The sequence below is a fragment of the Anabrus simplex genome, chromosome 6 (genome assembly GCF_040414725.1).
Source record: "Anabrus simplex isolate iqAnaSimp1 chromosome 6, ASM4041472v1, whole genome shotgun sequence".
Classification (NCBI taxonomy): domain Eukaryota; kingdom Metazoa; phylum Arthropoda; class Insecta; order Orthoptera; family Tettigoniidae; genus Anabrus; species Anabrus simplex.
The window spans coordinates 302,146,504-302,162,643 of record NC_090270.1 but is presented as its reverse complement, the minus strand read 5'-3'; the positions used below and the strand labels follow the sequence as shown (position 1 = coordinate 302,162,643).

At 39.0% G+C, this 16,140-nt stretch overlaps 1 protein-coding gene across 1 annotated transcript in view; it reads left to right on the top strand.

Moving 5' to 3' along the window:
• LOC136876493 (structural maintenance of chromosomes protein 6) overlaps positions 1-16,140 on the top strand; it is a 271,830-nt gene that overhangs the window by 159,776 nt on the left and 95,914 nt on the right. The window contains exon 13 of the mRNA XM_067150494.2: positions 6,347-6,563. Coding sequence (XP_067006595.2) covers positions 6,347-6,563 — 217 coding nt within the window. The remainder of the gene's footprint in view (positions 1-6,346; positions 6,564-16,140) is intronic.

Sequence of the window (16,140 nt, the reverse complement as noted above, 5' to 3'; positions counted from 1 at the left end):
GGTTACTGTAGTCACGTCCTAGATCGTGAACCATGGGCAACAGCTGAGTGGCCTAATAGTGGTCCTGAGAGTTGGGATACCAGTTGCTATGGAATGGGAGTGGGCATATTGGACATATTCTGAGTCGTGGCCCTCCTTGTGCTCAGGCAGCTAGGAGTATACAATCCACCGGTGGTCCCTAACCCGTTAGAGAAGGGATCCTCACTTGGACTATGTGTAAGTACGGTAGCATCCTGCTTCATGAATTTGCCGAGCTCAGAACATATTAAGCAAGCCGCGGGCCTATGGGAGTAACGGTGTCCAACTCTCAATTGACAGCTGAGGGACTCCTTGGAAACAACTTGGCGAACGAAATGGAATTAAAATTAATAAAATTATGTAATAGTTCCACCTTTCCAATACATGTAAACTTAGTAATGTAAGGTTACATCACTAGTCAATCATAAACGGTACCAGTTTCGAGCCAAATTCCGGATCGTCATCAGCCGATCACTTAAAAACAGGAAAAAAAACATGCACAGATAAATAACCAGTAATGTGTAGTTTTTTTCACCAGACATAAGTTCGTGTGGAGCAGTGTAACATATGTGACTGTGGCACTGTGTTTTAAAAGCTTTTATGTCAGGCTGAGTGGCTCAGATGGTTGAGGCGCTGGCCTTCTGACCCCATCTTGGCAGGTTCGATCCTGGCTCAGTCCCCTGTATTTGAGGGTGCTCAACTACGTCAGCCTTGTGTCGGTAGATTTACTGGCACGTAAAAGAACTCCTGCGGGACTAAATTCCAGTACCTCGGCGTCTCCGAGAACCGTAAAAGAGTAGTAGTGGGGCGTAAAGCAAATAACATTATTATTATTAAAAGTTTTTATAATCTTGAAGAGATGAATAAATATCGCAAGGAAACAATCTAGTAATCGTTACCAGGCGTAAGTTCGTGTGGAGCAGTATAACACCTACGAATGTAGCACTATTTTTCAAAAGTTTTTTAAATCTTGAAGAGGAGAAGAATATATAGCTCGAGGATCAATCTTGTAATCGTTGCAAGACATAAGTTAGTGAGGAGCAGAATAACACATGTGACAGTAACACTATGTTTTAAAAGCTTTTAAAACCTTTTAGAGAAGAAGAAAAACAAATAGCTCGAGGATCAGTATTGTAATCGTATGCTTGATGTGTGAAGATGCAGTTGATTAGTCTTGTAATGCAGAACAGTTGACATTAAAAAACAAATATGAAGAGAAATAAGTGAAAAATTGCAGTATTAGAACAACTGAGAATCACAATTTACAAACGAAGGTTTCTTGAAGAAGAGTGCTCAGGTAGTTTTTGAGGTGGCGAAGAGAATAAATTAGAAGGTCGTATTTATATGAACCAAAAAATGAAATTTTAAATTTCCGGTTCAATGTGGGGGAAAAAAAAGAAATGAAGAGGTTAATAGAAGCCAAAATAGGAGGAGATAGACAAGGCAATGAAGTAAGCAGGTAAAAATATATGGTATTTAATACTTATTGTATAACATTATATACAGTAAGGGGTTGAATTAGGAATGAATCATAGAGCGGAAAGTGTGATGGAGAGTGAAAAGAGGAAAAAAGGGAAGAGGGAAATCAGGAAGGATTAGTAGAATAAGGCAGGGCAAGTGGGTGAGGTATTGGTGGTAAAAGACGTGGGTAGGAACTGTGCAAGTTGTGAAAAATCGAGTTCGAGTTTAAAGATTTAACGTTTTTAAAAATTACGATCAGAGAGTGTCGAAGTGAATATTAGGTTTCTCAGAAATGACATTTAAATTGCAATTAGGGTTAAAATACTGGTCAAGGTGAATGAAACAATTTTCGGTTGTGTTAAGTAGGGGGCCATTGTTAATTATTTCAAGTATTTTCATGTCCTGTTCTATTTTAGTGATATGTTTAGAGACATGTATATGTTGTCTTACTGCAGAGAATCTGTTGTATTTTAAAGCGTTGACATGTACGGAATATGTGATGGAAAAGTTGCGTCCAGTTTGTCCAACATATGAAAAGCAGTGTGGTTTCAGACCACATAGGGGCTGTCAGAATCAGATTTTCAGTATGCGCCAGGTAATTTTAAAATATTACAAGACAAATAGACAGTTGTGTTTATGTTTCGTAGATCTAGAGAAACAATATGACAGGGTACCGAGGGAAAAGATGTTCGCCATACTGGGGGACTACGGAATTAAGGGTAGATTATTAAAATCAATCAAAGGCATTTATATTGACATTTGGGCTGCAGTGACAGTTGATGACAATGAGTTCTTGGTTCAAGATACTTACAGGGGTTAGACAAGGCTGTAATCTTTCACATTTGTTGTTTGTAGTTTACATGGATCATCTGCTGAAAGGTATAAAGTGGCAGGGGTTATTCAGTTAGGTCTGGCCTATGCTGACGACTTGGTCTTAATGGCAGATTGTGCCGAAAGCCTGCAGTCTAATATCTTGGAACTTGAAAATAGGTGCAATGAGTATGGTATGAGAATTAGCATCTCAAAAACTAAATTGATATCAGTAGGTAAGAAATTCAACAGAATTGAATGTCAGATTGGTGATACAAAGCTGGAACAGGTAGATAATTTTAAATATTTAAGTTGTGTGTTCTCCCAGGAGGGTAATATAGTTAGTGAGATTGAATCAAGGTATAGTGAAGGTAATGCAGTGAGCTCGCATTTGAGATCAACAGTGTTCTGTAAAAGGAAGTCAGCTCCCGGACGAAACTATCTTTACATCGGTCTGTTTTCAGACCAGCTTTGCTTTACGGGAGTGAAAGCTGGCTGGACTCAGGATATCTTACTCATAAGTTAGAAGTAACAGACATGAAAGTGGCGAGAATGATTGCTGGTACAAGCAGGTGGGAACAATAGTAGGAGGGTACTCAGAACAAGGAGATAGGGGCTGAGTTAGGAGTGAACTCGATGGATGAAGGTGTAAGCATAAACTGGCTTCGGTGGTGGGGTCATGTGAGGCGAAATTAGGAGGATAGGTTACCTCGGAGAATAATGGACTCTGTTATGGAGAGTAATAGAAGTAGAGGTAGACCAAGACGACGATGGTTAGTCTCGGTTTCTAACGAATTGAAGATAAGAGGTATAGAACTAAATGAAGCCACAGCACTAGTTGCAAATAGAGGATTGTGGCGACGTTTAGTAAATTTACAGAGGCTTGCAGGCTGAACACTAAAAGGCATAACGGTCTATAATGTATGTACGTTGTTGTTGTTGTTGTTATTATTATTATTATTATTATTATTATTATTATTATTATTATTATTATTATTATTATTATTATTCTTTCTTCGTTTCGGCCTGCTGTGGACCACGTTATTTCAACTGTTTGCATCCTTGAGCTTTAATTCTTCCCCAGTACTCACGCATTCTCGTTCTGTGAGCCTCCTTTCTTTCATCAGTCCACTTCTTGCCTGTTTTCAACTTTGGCCTTTCTTGGAACCTCTTGTATCCCTGGAGCTTTTTCTGGAGAGGAGCACGTTTCTGGATGTCTTCGAGTGTGATTCCTATTTCTTGAAGGTCTTTTTCAACTTCGATAAACCAGGGTCCCTTGGTTTTCTTGTTTTAAGAAAGTAGGAAAAGATCCTATTGGTCTGCCTCTGTGTGCTCATGCGTGCTATATGGCCATAAAAATTAATCCGATCGTGTCCGTTATCCTCTCCATATGCTGGTGCAGATCGCTGTTGTGTCGTCTCCTGTACTCACCATTTTCTTTGATTGGTCCAAGAATCTTTCTCAGGATTTTTCTTTCTTTAGCTTCTCCATCAGACCTTTTCTGTTCATTGCAAGGCATTCTGCTGCGTACAGTGCTTGTGGGCGTACAACCGAACAATAATGCCTAAGCTTGGCGTTGATGGACACTGATCGTTTGTTGTAGACATTCCTTGTCACCTGATATGCCACCTCCATCGTGTTAATAATAATAATAATAATAATCGTATGGCCTCAGCTACCGTTTGCAGACATTTCGAATTGACGCCATCTGGCTGTCTGCTCGTCAATTTCGACGTTCCTGTTTACTCTGTCTGCCATCTAGCGGACCTAGAGTAAACCGGATCTCTCTTGGGCGTCTATGGCTGAGATTTAATTAATTTTGTCGGGTAAATACCAAATGTATCACCAGAGATCTTTTACATGGCGACATCGTACGACATGGAGTGTAAACAATCAACACTGCCCCACTCCAGTACTGAAAGGTGGCGAGGGAGTGAAGGGGTAGTGTCGAAGGCCACTCCAGTACCGAGAAAGAGGGGAGGGAGTGAACGGGTAGTGCTGAAGGCAGGGTGTGTGTATTGCTATACATCCACCACTGTGCCCATTTCGATCACAACAGTCTTGTAGCGGCTACCTGCAGCAATGCGTTAAGCGTGGAGGTGGGGGTATACCATGCTTTGTTTATACCGGGACACCATTTCTGTGCTCGCATGTACTATCCACTCGCCTAAGTACTTAAACTTTTCCACCTGCTTGATTTTTCTCTGTTCCACAATGAGCTCTCAGGGAGCTGGCTTGATGTTGGTTATAAACTCTGTTTTTTGGAAAGAGATTTGGAGGCCAGCTTTTGCTGCTTGGATTCTCAGTTGGTTAATTTGTTTTTCAGCAGTATCTAGGGAATCAGAAAAGATCGCTAGGTCATCTGCAAAAGCTAGGCAGTCTATTATTATTATTATTATAATTATTATTATTATTATTATTATTATTCATGCATTCATTCATTCATTTATGCTGGTTTGGCCAACTAAGGACCACATCATTCCAACAGTCTTCTTCCCTGGGCTTTTAACATTTGTCCAGTACTCCTGCATTCATTGCTGGTTATAAGTTATGAATTTCATTATGGTCTGTATTTGCAATTGATCACTATTAAAGGGTATTGAGTAGGTGGAGCTTTCTCTACCCTTTAATATTTAATTGCTGGTGGTGTTCCTTTCTTTCTTCGGTCCATGCCTTCCTTGTTTTCAGCTTCCACTTTTCTTGATAACTCTTGTGGTCTTGAAGTTTCTTCTGAAGTGGGTTGCACTCCAGTATATCATCATGTGTGATGGCCACCTCTTGTAGATCTTTTTCACCCTCACTGAACAAGGCCCCTTTTGTCTTCTTACCTTGGAAGTAGGAGAAGATCCGCTTGGTTGTCCTTGCAAGACTCATTCTTGTCATGTGACCGTAGAAAGCAATCCTTTACTTCTGCATCGTATCTGTTATGTGTTATCTTTTCTACGTGGAAATAGAACTTGTAGTTGTGCCATCTTCTATATTAACCTTTGTTTTTGATGGGGCCCAAAATTTTCCTCAAAATCTTTTTCTTTCTTTCTTTCTTTCTTTCTTTCTTAATAAAATATTTTCAGTCTGTCAGACACACAACAATTTCCAATGCAAATTAAAACACTATAAGCATACTTGTAAAAAACACATATGTACAAAGTATGGTGCAAACAATCGTCTCCTCCTTCCTAGTAACAAATCAGGAGCTTCTAGCAAATTTCCTGACAGGCGCCTTTTTGTTGCTCAATAGGTGGTGAGGAACCCATGTGGCAGACACGTTTCCTTATGGTGGACTGAGCTCTCCCATAACTTACTCCTACCGCTGATACAATTTCAGAACATTTATTGAGACCATCTGCTTCAGTAAGATCACAAATGTTTTGTTCTGTGATATTTGTGTGAGGCCATTTTTGGTATGGATCATTTTCCTCAGCTTCCTCTCCTGTTAAAAAACGCCAGTCTTAACACTTGCATCTTCGAAAGGGTTTGTTCCATGAACTGTGCCGTCAATCTTCTTAGTATTTTATCAGCTTTGACATCTTCTTTTGTGAGAAACTTTATGATGGTGTATTACGCAACAGCTGTATGTACTTTTGGTCCTGTCACTTCTTTACTGATGAGAGGATAACCTTGTTACGCATGTCAGGTGAAGAATCTGCTTCACTCATCCCCACCACACTCCATTCAAGGCCACAAACTGGTCCTCTCACTATTTCAGTTGCTAGGTGAAAATTCCAGTTTATATTTGATTCCCCTCCATTTGATGTGCAAGAATTTACATTTGGCACAGTTATGCACTTAATTACCTTTATATAATCACTTCCTTGTCTTCTAGCCATTCATGCAAAAGTGCATACTTTTTCGTAATGATGCATAACAAAAAAGAGAGAACCAGAAGTACATCCACCCTTTGTGCAACACACAGTCATAAAGTTTCTCACCAAAGAAGGTATCATACCTGAAGAAATACTAAGAAGATTGAAGACACAGGTCAAGGAACAACTGAGTTAACTGAGTTTTTTAGAACTAGAAGTGGTACAGCCTTTAACTTGTAAACACTTTTCTTTAGGGACCTGATGGAGGACAGAGATAATCTTATAGCTCGAGCCACAAACCTAGAGCAAGAAGTATCCCAGATCCAGAGGAAAATTGTAGATGAGAGGCGATCTTTAAAAGAAACAGAGGAAAGGATACGTGTACTTTGGAATGAAAAGCGTGTTCTTATGAATGAGAAGAACAAGATTCTGGATACCTTACCGCCAGAACCAACTGACAGAGAAACCCTTGTAAGTATACACACCTAACTTCTTTCATTTTTGGTTTTACAAACTTGAATATTATAACAAACAAATGCTAGATACTATGATAATTGTTTTCATTTTAATAAAAGGAGAACAGTGTTGGATATAAATAGACTGATGTTACTACAAATGCTCAGGTAAGAAAGCTGGTAGGAGCAAACTATATATGTCTTAGGAAACAGATGTTAGACCACGTGGATAGTGTACACACAAAAGAAAAATGTTTGGTTGCAGACTTCCTCAATGGAGGATAGAATAATAATGGTTGATGTTGGCAAGAAAGTCCTTGATGAATGTTTCTTTGTTAAAGTTCTCAAATGTTTACCCCTCAGCTTCCTATTCTCTCGCCCTTCTTGATTATGAATTTGGACATTAACTGGCGCTCAGGCCCAGGGAAGTTCCCGGCTTTAACATTATGTAACTGCTCTCTTTTTTTTTTTCCTATTCTGTTGTCTGTATGTTTTCCCACTCCCCTCACCTCACAGAGCATCTACATGCTAATAATGACCATTATTATTCTATTTTTCACTAACGAAGGCTGCAGCCAAAAAATTTTGAATCCTTGTTTTTCTTTTATGTATACTCTATTCACGCAGTCTCACATGGTAAGTTGCTGCTCTTCATCTGTTTCCTGGACGCAGGTTTGTTATACTACCCTGTTTGGAGTTAGTACCAGTCCATAATTCATGTGTTTTTATTTAGAGTATACATTCCCCGTAATAACTATATTCTTTAATTCCTTTGGTTTGATGATTGTATTCCTAAATAAGTTGTATCTCTTGCAGGCTATAGCCTTGCATGTACAGATTATATGATGGGTTGTTTCTAACTCCTTCCTGCATAATCTGCATTCTAGGTTCTTCAAAATTCCCTTTCTATTTAAACGCCTCTTCGCAGGTACATGTTCTGTGAGGAGTGCTACTAACAATCTTAACGAAGTTCTACTGCACTTACGGGTGAGTTGGCTGTGTGGTTAGAGGCATGCAGCTGTGAGCTGGCATTTGGGAGATAGTGGGTTTAAATCTCACCATCAGCAGCCCTGAAGATGTATTTCCATTTCACACCAGACAAATGCTGGGACTGTACCTTAATTAAGGCCACAGCCACTACCTTCTTATCTTCCCAGGCTTAGCCCTTTCCCGTACTTCTGTTGCCGAAAACCTTTGATGTGTTAGTGCAATGTTAAACAAGTAGCAAAAAAAACTACTACACTTAAGTTGTGTTTCAGTTGTTTCCTTATGTTGTTGTTTTTTTTTTTTTTTTTTTTTTTTTTTTTTTTAAATTACAAGTAGTTTCTCATGTTGATACCTGTTGTTGTTTTTGCACCTTTTAAGGTGTTTGTGCTTGGATCAGCTCCTGATGACTTCCCTAATGGAACATAAGGTATTCCAAGGGCTGGTCTGGTACTATTGGACACAATCCTAATCTTTGTCTAACACATTTGTCAGCATTTTGTATTTCCATCTGTGCCTCTCTTACCTGTTATCCACAACAGATTGATATCATTGTGTTGTCCAAGGTTTGACTGTGCATTTAAGACATTCTTCTAGCTGTTTGGAAGTTTCTTTGGGGTTCAGTAAAACCTGAAGTTCTGCTTGGATGGCTGTCTAAAAATACAAGAATTATTTTGCCTTTAAAAGCTCTTCTTATGATTTATTGTGTATACTGTAAGATTACATATATTTCAGGCTGGATTACTGTGGCTTGTCCTTGGTCTACCTCCATATACCACCAAGCCTGTTCCCAAGTCTGATTTTTATCCGTCTGTAAACCATATCAGTGGACTCTTAGGAAAAACAGGTTCTTTCTTCCAGTAGTTTAGGTCAATGATGACCTTAAATTTCGTATTAAAATTATATTTAACGATTGTGTAATCAGATTGTATATTTAATACGGGATCACCTACAACTTCTCTTATAACAAATATTCTTGACACTGAAATTGGAAATTTTAATCTTAAATCTCCTCACTGCCAGCAGCTGTGAAGATGATTTTTCCATGGTTTCACATTTTCACACTAGCAAATACTGGGGCTGTATCTTTATTAAGGCCACGACCTCTTCCTTCCCACTCTTGGCCCTTTCGTATCCCATCGTCGCCGTAAGACCTATCTGTATTGGTGTGATGTAAAACAGCTTGGAAAAACAAAAATAGTTTTCGCATTCTGTGGAGTGCTACCCTGGTGTCCCCCTTGGTTAAAATATCAAGTGCAGTAAGGTTCAACAGGACCTCCATTGTCACAGTTGGGGTTATTCTGGAAGTTTCAGTAATGGCCAGGCAAGCCATATTTTGGAATCTTGCTCAGTTAAACTAGAGTATTCTTATTCTGTGTTTTAAACCACCAGACTAGAGCACCATACGAATGATGTTATTACCCTAGTATACAACCAGTGGATCATACTAGGTCATAATCCCCATGTATTACCATACATGTGTCTGATTACCACGAAAATGACTGTGAATTTTCTGTAGAGGTAAATGTTGGATCCAGGTAAGCTCGAAGTCAAGAAATACTCCCAAGTATTTAACCTCTCCCAATGTTTTAATTTCTTCACCATTCAGAAATATAGGTCCTAATTGTTATAAGTTTCTTTTCCTGGTCAGGAGAACAGTTGCAGTTTTATGAGAGCATACGTTAAGTCCCTCGTTTTGGGCCCATTTGAAAACAACGTTAAATGCTTTGTGAATTTCCCTTGCACAGGGATAACAGTATCGTCAGCATAGCCAGAAATGTAGTCTAAACTGCTGACAATATTCAGCAGTTTGTCTGTCGCAAGATCCCACAGCAGAGAAGATAACACCCCTCCCTGTGGACAGCTGCCAATAACTCTAGCCACTAGACTTCTCCCCATTAGGTGGTACACATGTACCACTTTGCTTCGGAGCATTGACTCAACCCACCTGTATCAAGTTTCATCTAGTCCATGCTCCCTGACCATGGGATGCCAGGCTGAAAAACTCAGATGGTAGAGCACTGACTTTCTAAGCTCAAGTTGGTGGGTTTGATCTCAGTTCAGTCTGGTGGAGTGTGGATATAGATACATAGTCATCCACAGTCTCTAGTTCTCGTAGACTGCCCGTGAGTTCAGTTTGTTTTGCTCAATTAATTCTCATTAACTTTGACTTGTCAAGGTTGATCTTGAATCATACTCCGCAATAACTACAGTTTTCACTCTTTCTAAAATCTCTACCAATTCCTGTTTGTTGCTAGGAAGACTGGTTTCATCACTGAAGCACACATTTTAATTTTGTCTCCCACTAGTCGAGACACATCTAGTATGACTGTCGAGTGCTTTCCATATAACATATTCACCATAGATGATAAATTACTGTCCATAAAATCTCTCATTATTTTGAACAGAACTATCCATTTTCATGTGAAATCAAATTCCAGTAGAGTTGCTCAGTATTTAAAAATTATTTTTTCCATCATTTTGCAGTACTCGGATTACTTTTCAGCACCAATGTGATAGGAAGGGGCTAGGACTAGGAAAGAAGCAGTTGGGGCCTTAATGAAAGTACAGTCTCAGTATTTGTCATTGTGAAAACAGAAAACGATCTTCAAGATTGCTGATACTTTCTTATGAAGTTGACTTAGTAGTTATCAAAGAAACTCATGCTGCAGATGATCAGCAATTGAGGACTAAAGGAAAGATTCCGGGATATGATCTTCTGTGAGCTTACCTATCATCAAGCATATGGTAGTGCCATCTATGTACACTCAACCATAGATAATGTTTACCTTGTCTCCTCTAGTATAAACCAGGATTCACACCGTTTTGACTCGGATAGGTGACACTGTAGCCTCAAATATCTATAAACCACCCAATGTCAAGCGGCCTAAGCAAGTTTTAAATGTGCATCCACACCCAGCTGTCTGTGTAGGAGACTTCAGCAGTCATCACCAGGAATGGAATTATAGAAATGACGACAACAGAGAGGCGCTAATGAGTTGGGTAGAAAGTATTGAACTTTTCCAAGTTTTCGACATCAAGGATTGAGGTACTTTAAGATCTGCAGCATGGAGATTTGAATATTGCCCTGACCTGTGCTTCGTGTCTAGAAACCAAGATGATAAATCTTTACCAATCATCCGGAAAGTGCTCACAGACTTTACGCATGGCCAACCAGCAAGTCCTCTACGAGCTGGGCATCCAGATTCCTCTAGTATCAACTAACTCGCGAGCATGCTGGAACTTCAGTAAAGCTAACTGGTCTGACTTTACAGAGGACCTTGACAAGTGTTTGCTAAGGATACAACCAGCAAGTGCAGGATATGAGAGATTCGTGGGAGCTGTGATATATATAGCAAAGAATCGCATCCCTAGGGGCTTCTGTAGAGAGTGTATCCCTGGATGGAGTGAAGAAACAGATAACCTTCATCAATAATACATTGATAGTGATGAACACGAAATTGCAGATCGCCTTTTACATAGCTTAGATTCTTCAAGAAGACAAAAGTGGATTTTGAAAGTTGAATCTCTTGACTTTACAAAATCCAGTCGTGAAACTTGGTCCCTTCTCAGAAAGCTGGGGGATGGTAAACCTATTACACGAAGAAGTTCAGAACTTCACCCTAACAAAATTGTGTCTCATATAGTCATGACTTCCAAAAGTAGCAGGGATAAAGTATTCACGAAACGCATAAAGAAGAATCTGAATATTCTGAAAGATAGTATTCCAGATATATCGTAGTACTTCAGACCTTTTACTGTGAATGAGATAACTACTGCAATGGCTGATATCAAGCCAGGTAAAGCACCAGGTGTGAATGGTATTCACTTGGAATTTATCATTCATTGTGGGTATGAAGTTAGACTGTGGCTGCCACAGTCTTCACGGAAGTTATTCAAACAAACAAAGATCATAGCCATCATGAAAAACAGTAAAGCTAAGGATAAACCAGAGAGCTATCACCCTATTGTCCTGCTTAGTGTGACATATAAATTACTAGAAAAGCTCCTTCTAAATAGAATTGGCCCAGAGATACTCTAGAAAATCCCAGTGGAGCAGGCAGGTTTCAGACCGCACAGAAGCACTACAGACCAAATAATGTCTCTTACAACTCTCATAGAAGCAGGCTATCAGAGAAAGCTTACGACATTGGTGACTTTTATTGATCTGACAGCAGCCTATGATACGGTCTGGAAGGATGGCCTACTCTTCAAATTTCTAAAAGTCATACCATGTAAGACGACTGACCAGCTCTTGAATAATATGCTAAGCCAAAGACTTTTCCAAGTACATATGGGGAATGCTGTGAGCATCAAAAGATCACTAAATAATGGACTTCCTCAGGGTTCTGTTCTTGCTCCAATCTTATTTAGCTTATATATCTCAGATATGCCTGCCACACTTTTGAGAAAATTTGGTAATGCTGATGACTGGCCAATTGCTACCAGAGATACAACATTCAAGAAATGCAAGATGACCTTAAACAGTTGACACAATACCTTAAATTGTGGAGACTTACAACCTAATGCCAACAAAACAGAAGTATGTTGTTTCCATCTAAACAGCAAGATGGCAAATAAACAATTGCAGGTGTGCATTGGAAATCAATTATTGAAACACAATAGATTCCCTAAATATCTTGAAGTCACCTTAGATAGAAATAGAACACACTCCTTTAGACAACACCTTCATAACATCCAATCCAAATTAAAAACTCGTAACAATGTAATCCAAAAATTTTGTTGTACAACTTGGGATTCAACTGCAACTTTACTTTGATGCACAGCTTTGGGACTTGTGTTTTTGACTGCTGAGTACTATGCTCCTGTTTGGTTGAATAGCCCATAGATACACAGCTCAACACCACGATGCGTCTCATCACCAGCGCAATAAGGTTAACACCCACATATTGTCTGCCTATCCTCAGCCATTTCTCCCCACAGATCTTCGGCGTAAGTACGCTCTCCTCAGGGAGTTCAAGAAAAAGTTACCAATACATGGCGATATTGCTGTGATGTCCATGTGAATCGTCTGAGAGTCTCGAAATCCACCAATAAGAACTGCAATAGAATTGAAGAATACCAACTTTAATATATCTAAAAAATGGCAGGGAAGACGATACTAGGCATGAGTCAACTCTGCCACAAATTGGTTCGTCGCTACCACCTGGATTTGAGCTTCCTTATAAAACCTGGTCTACTCTTAACAGGATACGATCAAACCATGGTAACTATGGAGATTTCCACAACAAATGGAAAAGAATTCCTAAACCAAACTGCGATTGTGGTGCCTCTAAACAGACTATCAAACATATTATCACAGAGTGTCCAAGAAGAAAATTCACTGGCGACATCAGTGATTTTGCTTGTGCGTTTCCAGAGACAGTTAGTTACATAAACAACCTGGACATAAAGATAGAGTTTGCTTTCCAAAATCATGTAGGCCTACGTATGTATTGTATCTGTAAAGCCATACGGTAAGTAAATAAATAAGGTTGTTGATGGTGAGAGTTGAACCCACCATTTTCTAAATGCAAGTTTAAAGTTATGCAGTCAATATCACACAGTCAACTTGCTTAGTTTTCTAAAAAAGTTTAAATACAATTGATTCATGTCGGATTTAATGAACACCTTGCAGAGCTGTACTTCCCATTCTTGAGTACCGATATTGCAAAACAATTAGCAGTTGAATGAACGTTCAGCACACCATTATACTGTAGCATGCTAATTAATCTGAACAAGATACAGAAAAGTACTATCATAATAAAATTCGTAAAAACTACTGAAGATCAGTTTCTCCAATGACAGAAAATCATACCTTAATACTTGATGTGAACTGCTTTGTTCTTCAAAATAGCAGTATCACAGTTTGGCATGGATTCCACAGATTTTATGCAGATATTATTTCTTTTCATTGTGAAACCATACCTTGATAAGCAAACATATCATGCTTACTTTTGTAACTCCTCATGTAAGTCAAATATTTTGTCTTATTCCTGTCCATTGCCAGACGTTCTAACAATACTGGGTTATTTTATTTTATTACTATTTATTTATTTTGTGCACATTAAAATGAAATAGAACTTTTCGCACACTGGAATTTGAATATGACTACTTTGTCCTTCAGTTCTCATCATCGCCAATAATTACTGCACATACTCTAGAAAACATTGCCATCCACTTTACACAGTATGGTAAGGAATTAAATTTGCTATGCTTCACAGCATGTGTATGGTATTGTGAATGTAGGCATCTGAGTGTGCAGCCATTGATCCCAGTTTACTACTTTTATAGCATACAACAATCTATCTAGTTTTAAGATCGTCAGTATTACCTACTTGGGCATAATTTTACAAGTAACAGGGAAAGCCTTTAGCAAGCATATAGAAGAAAGATGTCAAAGCAATCATTGGTATAAAGAAAATTGAGAAACTCGCACCAGGAACAGCTCTGTGCCTCTTTTATATCAAGATAGCACCAATTGTCTGCTATGCGATTAGTAAGATGTGGATCTATCTTACGTCTGCAAACTTGAAGAGGCTGGAGGCAGTTAAAGCTGCATACATAAAATGAACCCTTTGTCTATCGAGAACAGCATTGACCTGATGTCTTTATCAGGGAGCTAGCCCAGATGAACGGCCTAGAAAATACAGCAGAATATGAATTTCATGCGACAAAAAAGCAGCAACCCTTAATCAGGACTTTACCCAACACCCGCCCTTAATTCAAATGAATGGAAGAAGCGGAACTTTCCAATGTGGCATGGTGTTCATCATTCCTGTGGCTTATGGCTTCCATTACATGATCTAGGACCAAAGAGGATTTCACCAGGCATTGTGTCAGTGCTATTGCATTCTTTGTATTCAGCGATGTGAACAGTATCATATATTAGTCTGCCTAGTAAAGACTAATTCACTGGTGTATTATGCAGATGATAGGAACTTTATATAACTGTTAGGTAAATGTACACATGTTGTTTACTAAATTCTTAATTAATATTGCCTACTGTGACCATTTTTGTTGACAATTAAATATGTCCTTTAAGCGAGGAAATGTTTTCCAAAATTTTGAGGGGAAAACTAAGGTCTGTCCGTTGACAGTGGCATCCATTTACATGAGTTAATGCGGTATGTATGTTCACCATTTACTCTTATGTAGATCTAAAAGTCATTGTTCACCATACAAAATGGTAGGTTCTTACATATTGGACCCCCTTACTTTTTACTGCTGTGAAAATGGAAAAATAAACAGGGTTTAATATGCGAGTAAATACGAGGGGGGTATCTTTTTTTTTTATGGCAATTAGAGACCACATTAGGTAACAGTTACATCTTTCTGGAAGCCTTCTTCACAGCCCAAAATTTTAGCATCCTTTCTCTGGCAGCCTGTCTTCTTTCTTCCGTCGTCATGGTTCGTCATGGAATCCCTGGAATTTGTCGATCACTGACCTAAACTTTGTTCAGTTTGAGATGTCTTCTGAATTTGGTCCCACCTGTTTGAGATCCTTTCTCACCTCCCTGAACCATTTGTTGGACACTTTAGGTCTGCTGTCTAGCATTGTGAAAATCCTTTTCGTTAGTCTCTTCTCATCCATTCTAAATAAATGCCCATAGAATTTAAGTCTCCGTTTTCTCATGGACTCAGCCTTTCATTGTCACGGTAAAGTTCTTCCCTTCCTCGCTACCTATACTGTCCCATCACAATCTTTGAACCCATTATTTTGCAAAGGATCTTTCTTTCGAATTTCTCAGCTTCTCTCAGTCCCGCTTTCCCTGTCATTTCGAAGCATTCACTAGCGTACAGACATTCCGTTTTAATAACTGTATTGTAGTGCCTTAATTTAGCTTGTCTGGAGATAGTTTTCTTCTTGTATATAGGATATGTCCTACGAAAAGCCGCAGCCATCTTCTTCCGTCTGGTGTTGTTTGCTTCTCTTTCATTAGTTTTCAATTGCACTATTTCACCCAAGTACTTAAAGCTATCAGTTCTTTCTATTTTACCGTGTTCTGTCTTCAGGTACCGAGGGGCTATTTTTACGTTTGTTATATATTTCGTTTTTTCGAAAGAAATCTGTAGTCTTGCTTTTTCTACTTGTAGTTTTAGAACATTCAGCTGTTCTATTGCTGTGTCAGTACTCCTAGATAGCAGCGCAAGGTCATCAGCAAAGGCACGGCAGTTAATCATGACACCACTTTTTGATCCTCCAATGTATACTTGGTGAAGTAATCCTTTTATGTTCAGTTCTTCTTCCCATTCCCAGATAATCTTCTCCAACAAACAGGATTTTATTTTTTAGTTAAATTCATTTCTTGAAAAAAAAAAACAAGCCAATTACAATTTATTTTTCCACATAGTTTTCTGCTTTGGAAATGCATTTGTTCCAGCATATGGGCAGCTTTTATATGCCCTCATCGTAAAAAGAACAGGGTCGTGTCACCAGCCAGTTGTGCATGAAGTCTTCCGCACTCTTCATCGTCCTCAAATCATTGCCCTCCTAGAGAATCTTTAAGCGTTCTGAACAAATGGAAATCGCAGGGCGGTAAGTCCAGGCTGTAAGGACGATAATCAAGTGTAGTCTAGTGCATTTCTTGTAACTTGAAGACGGTTAG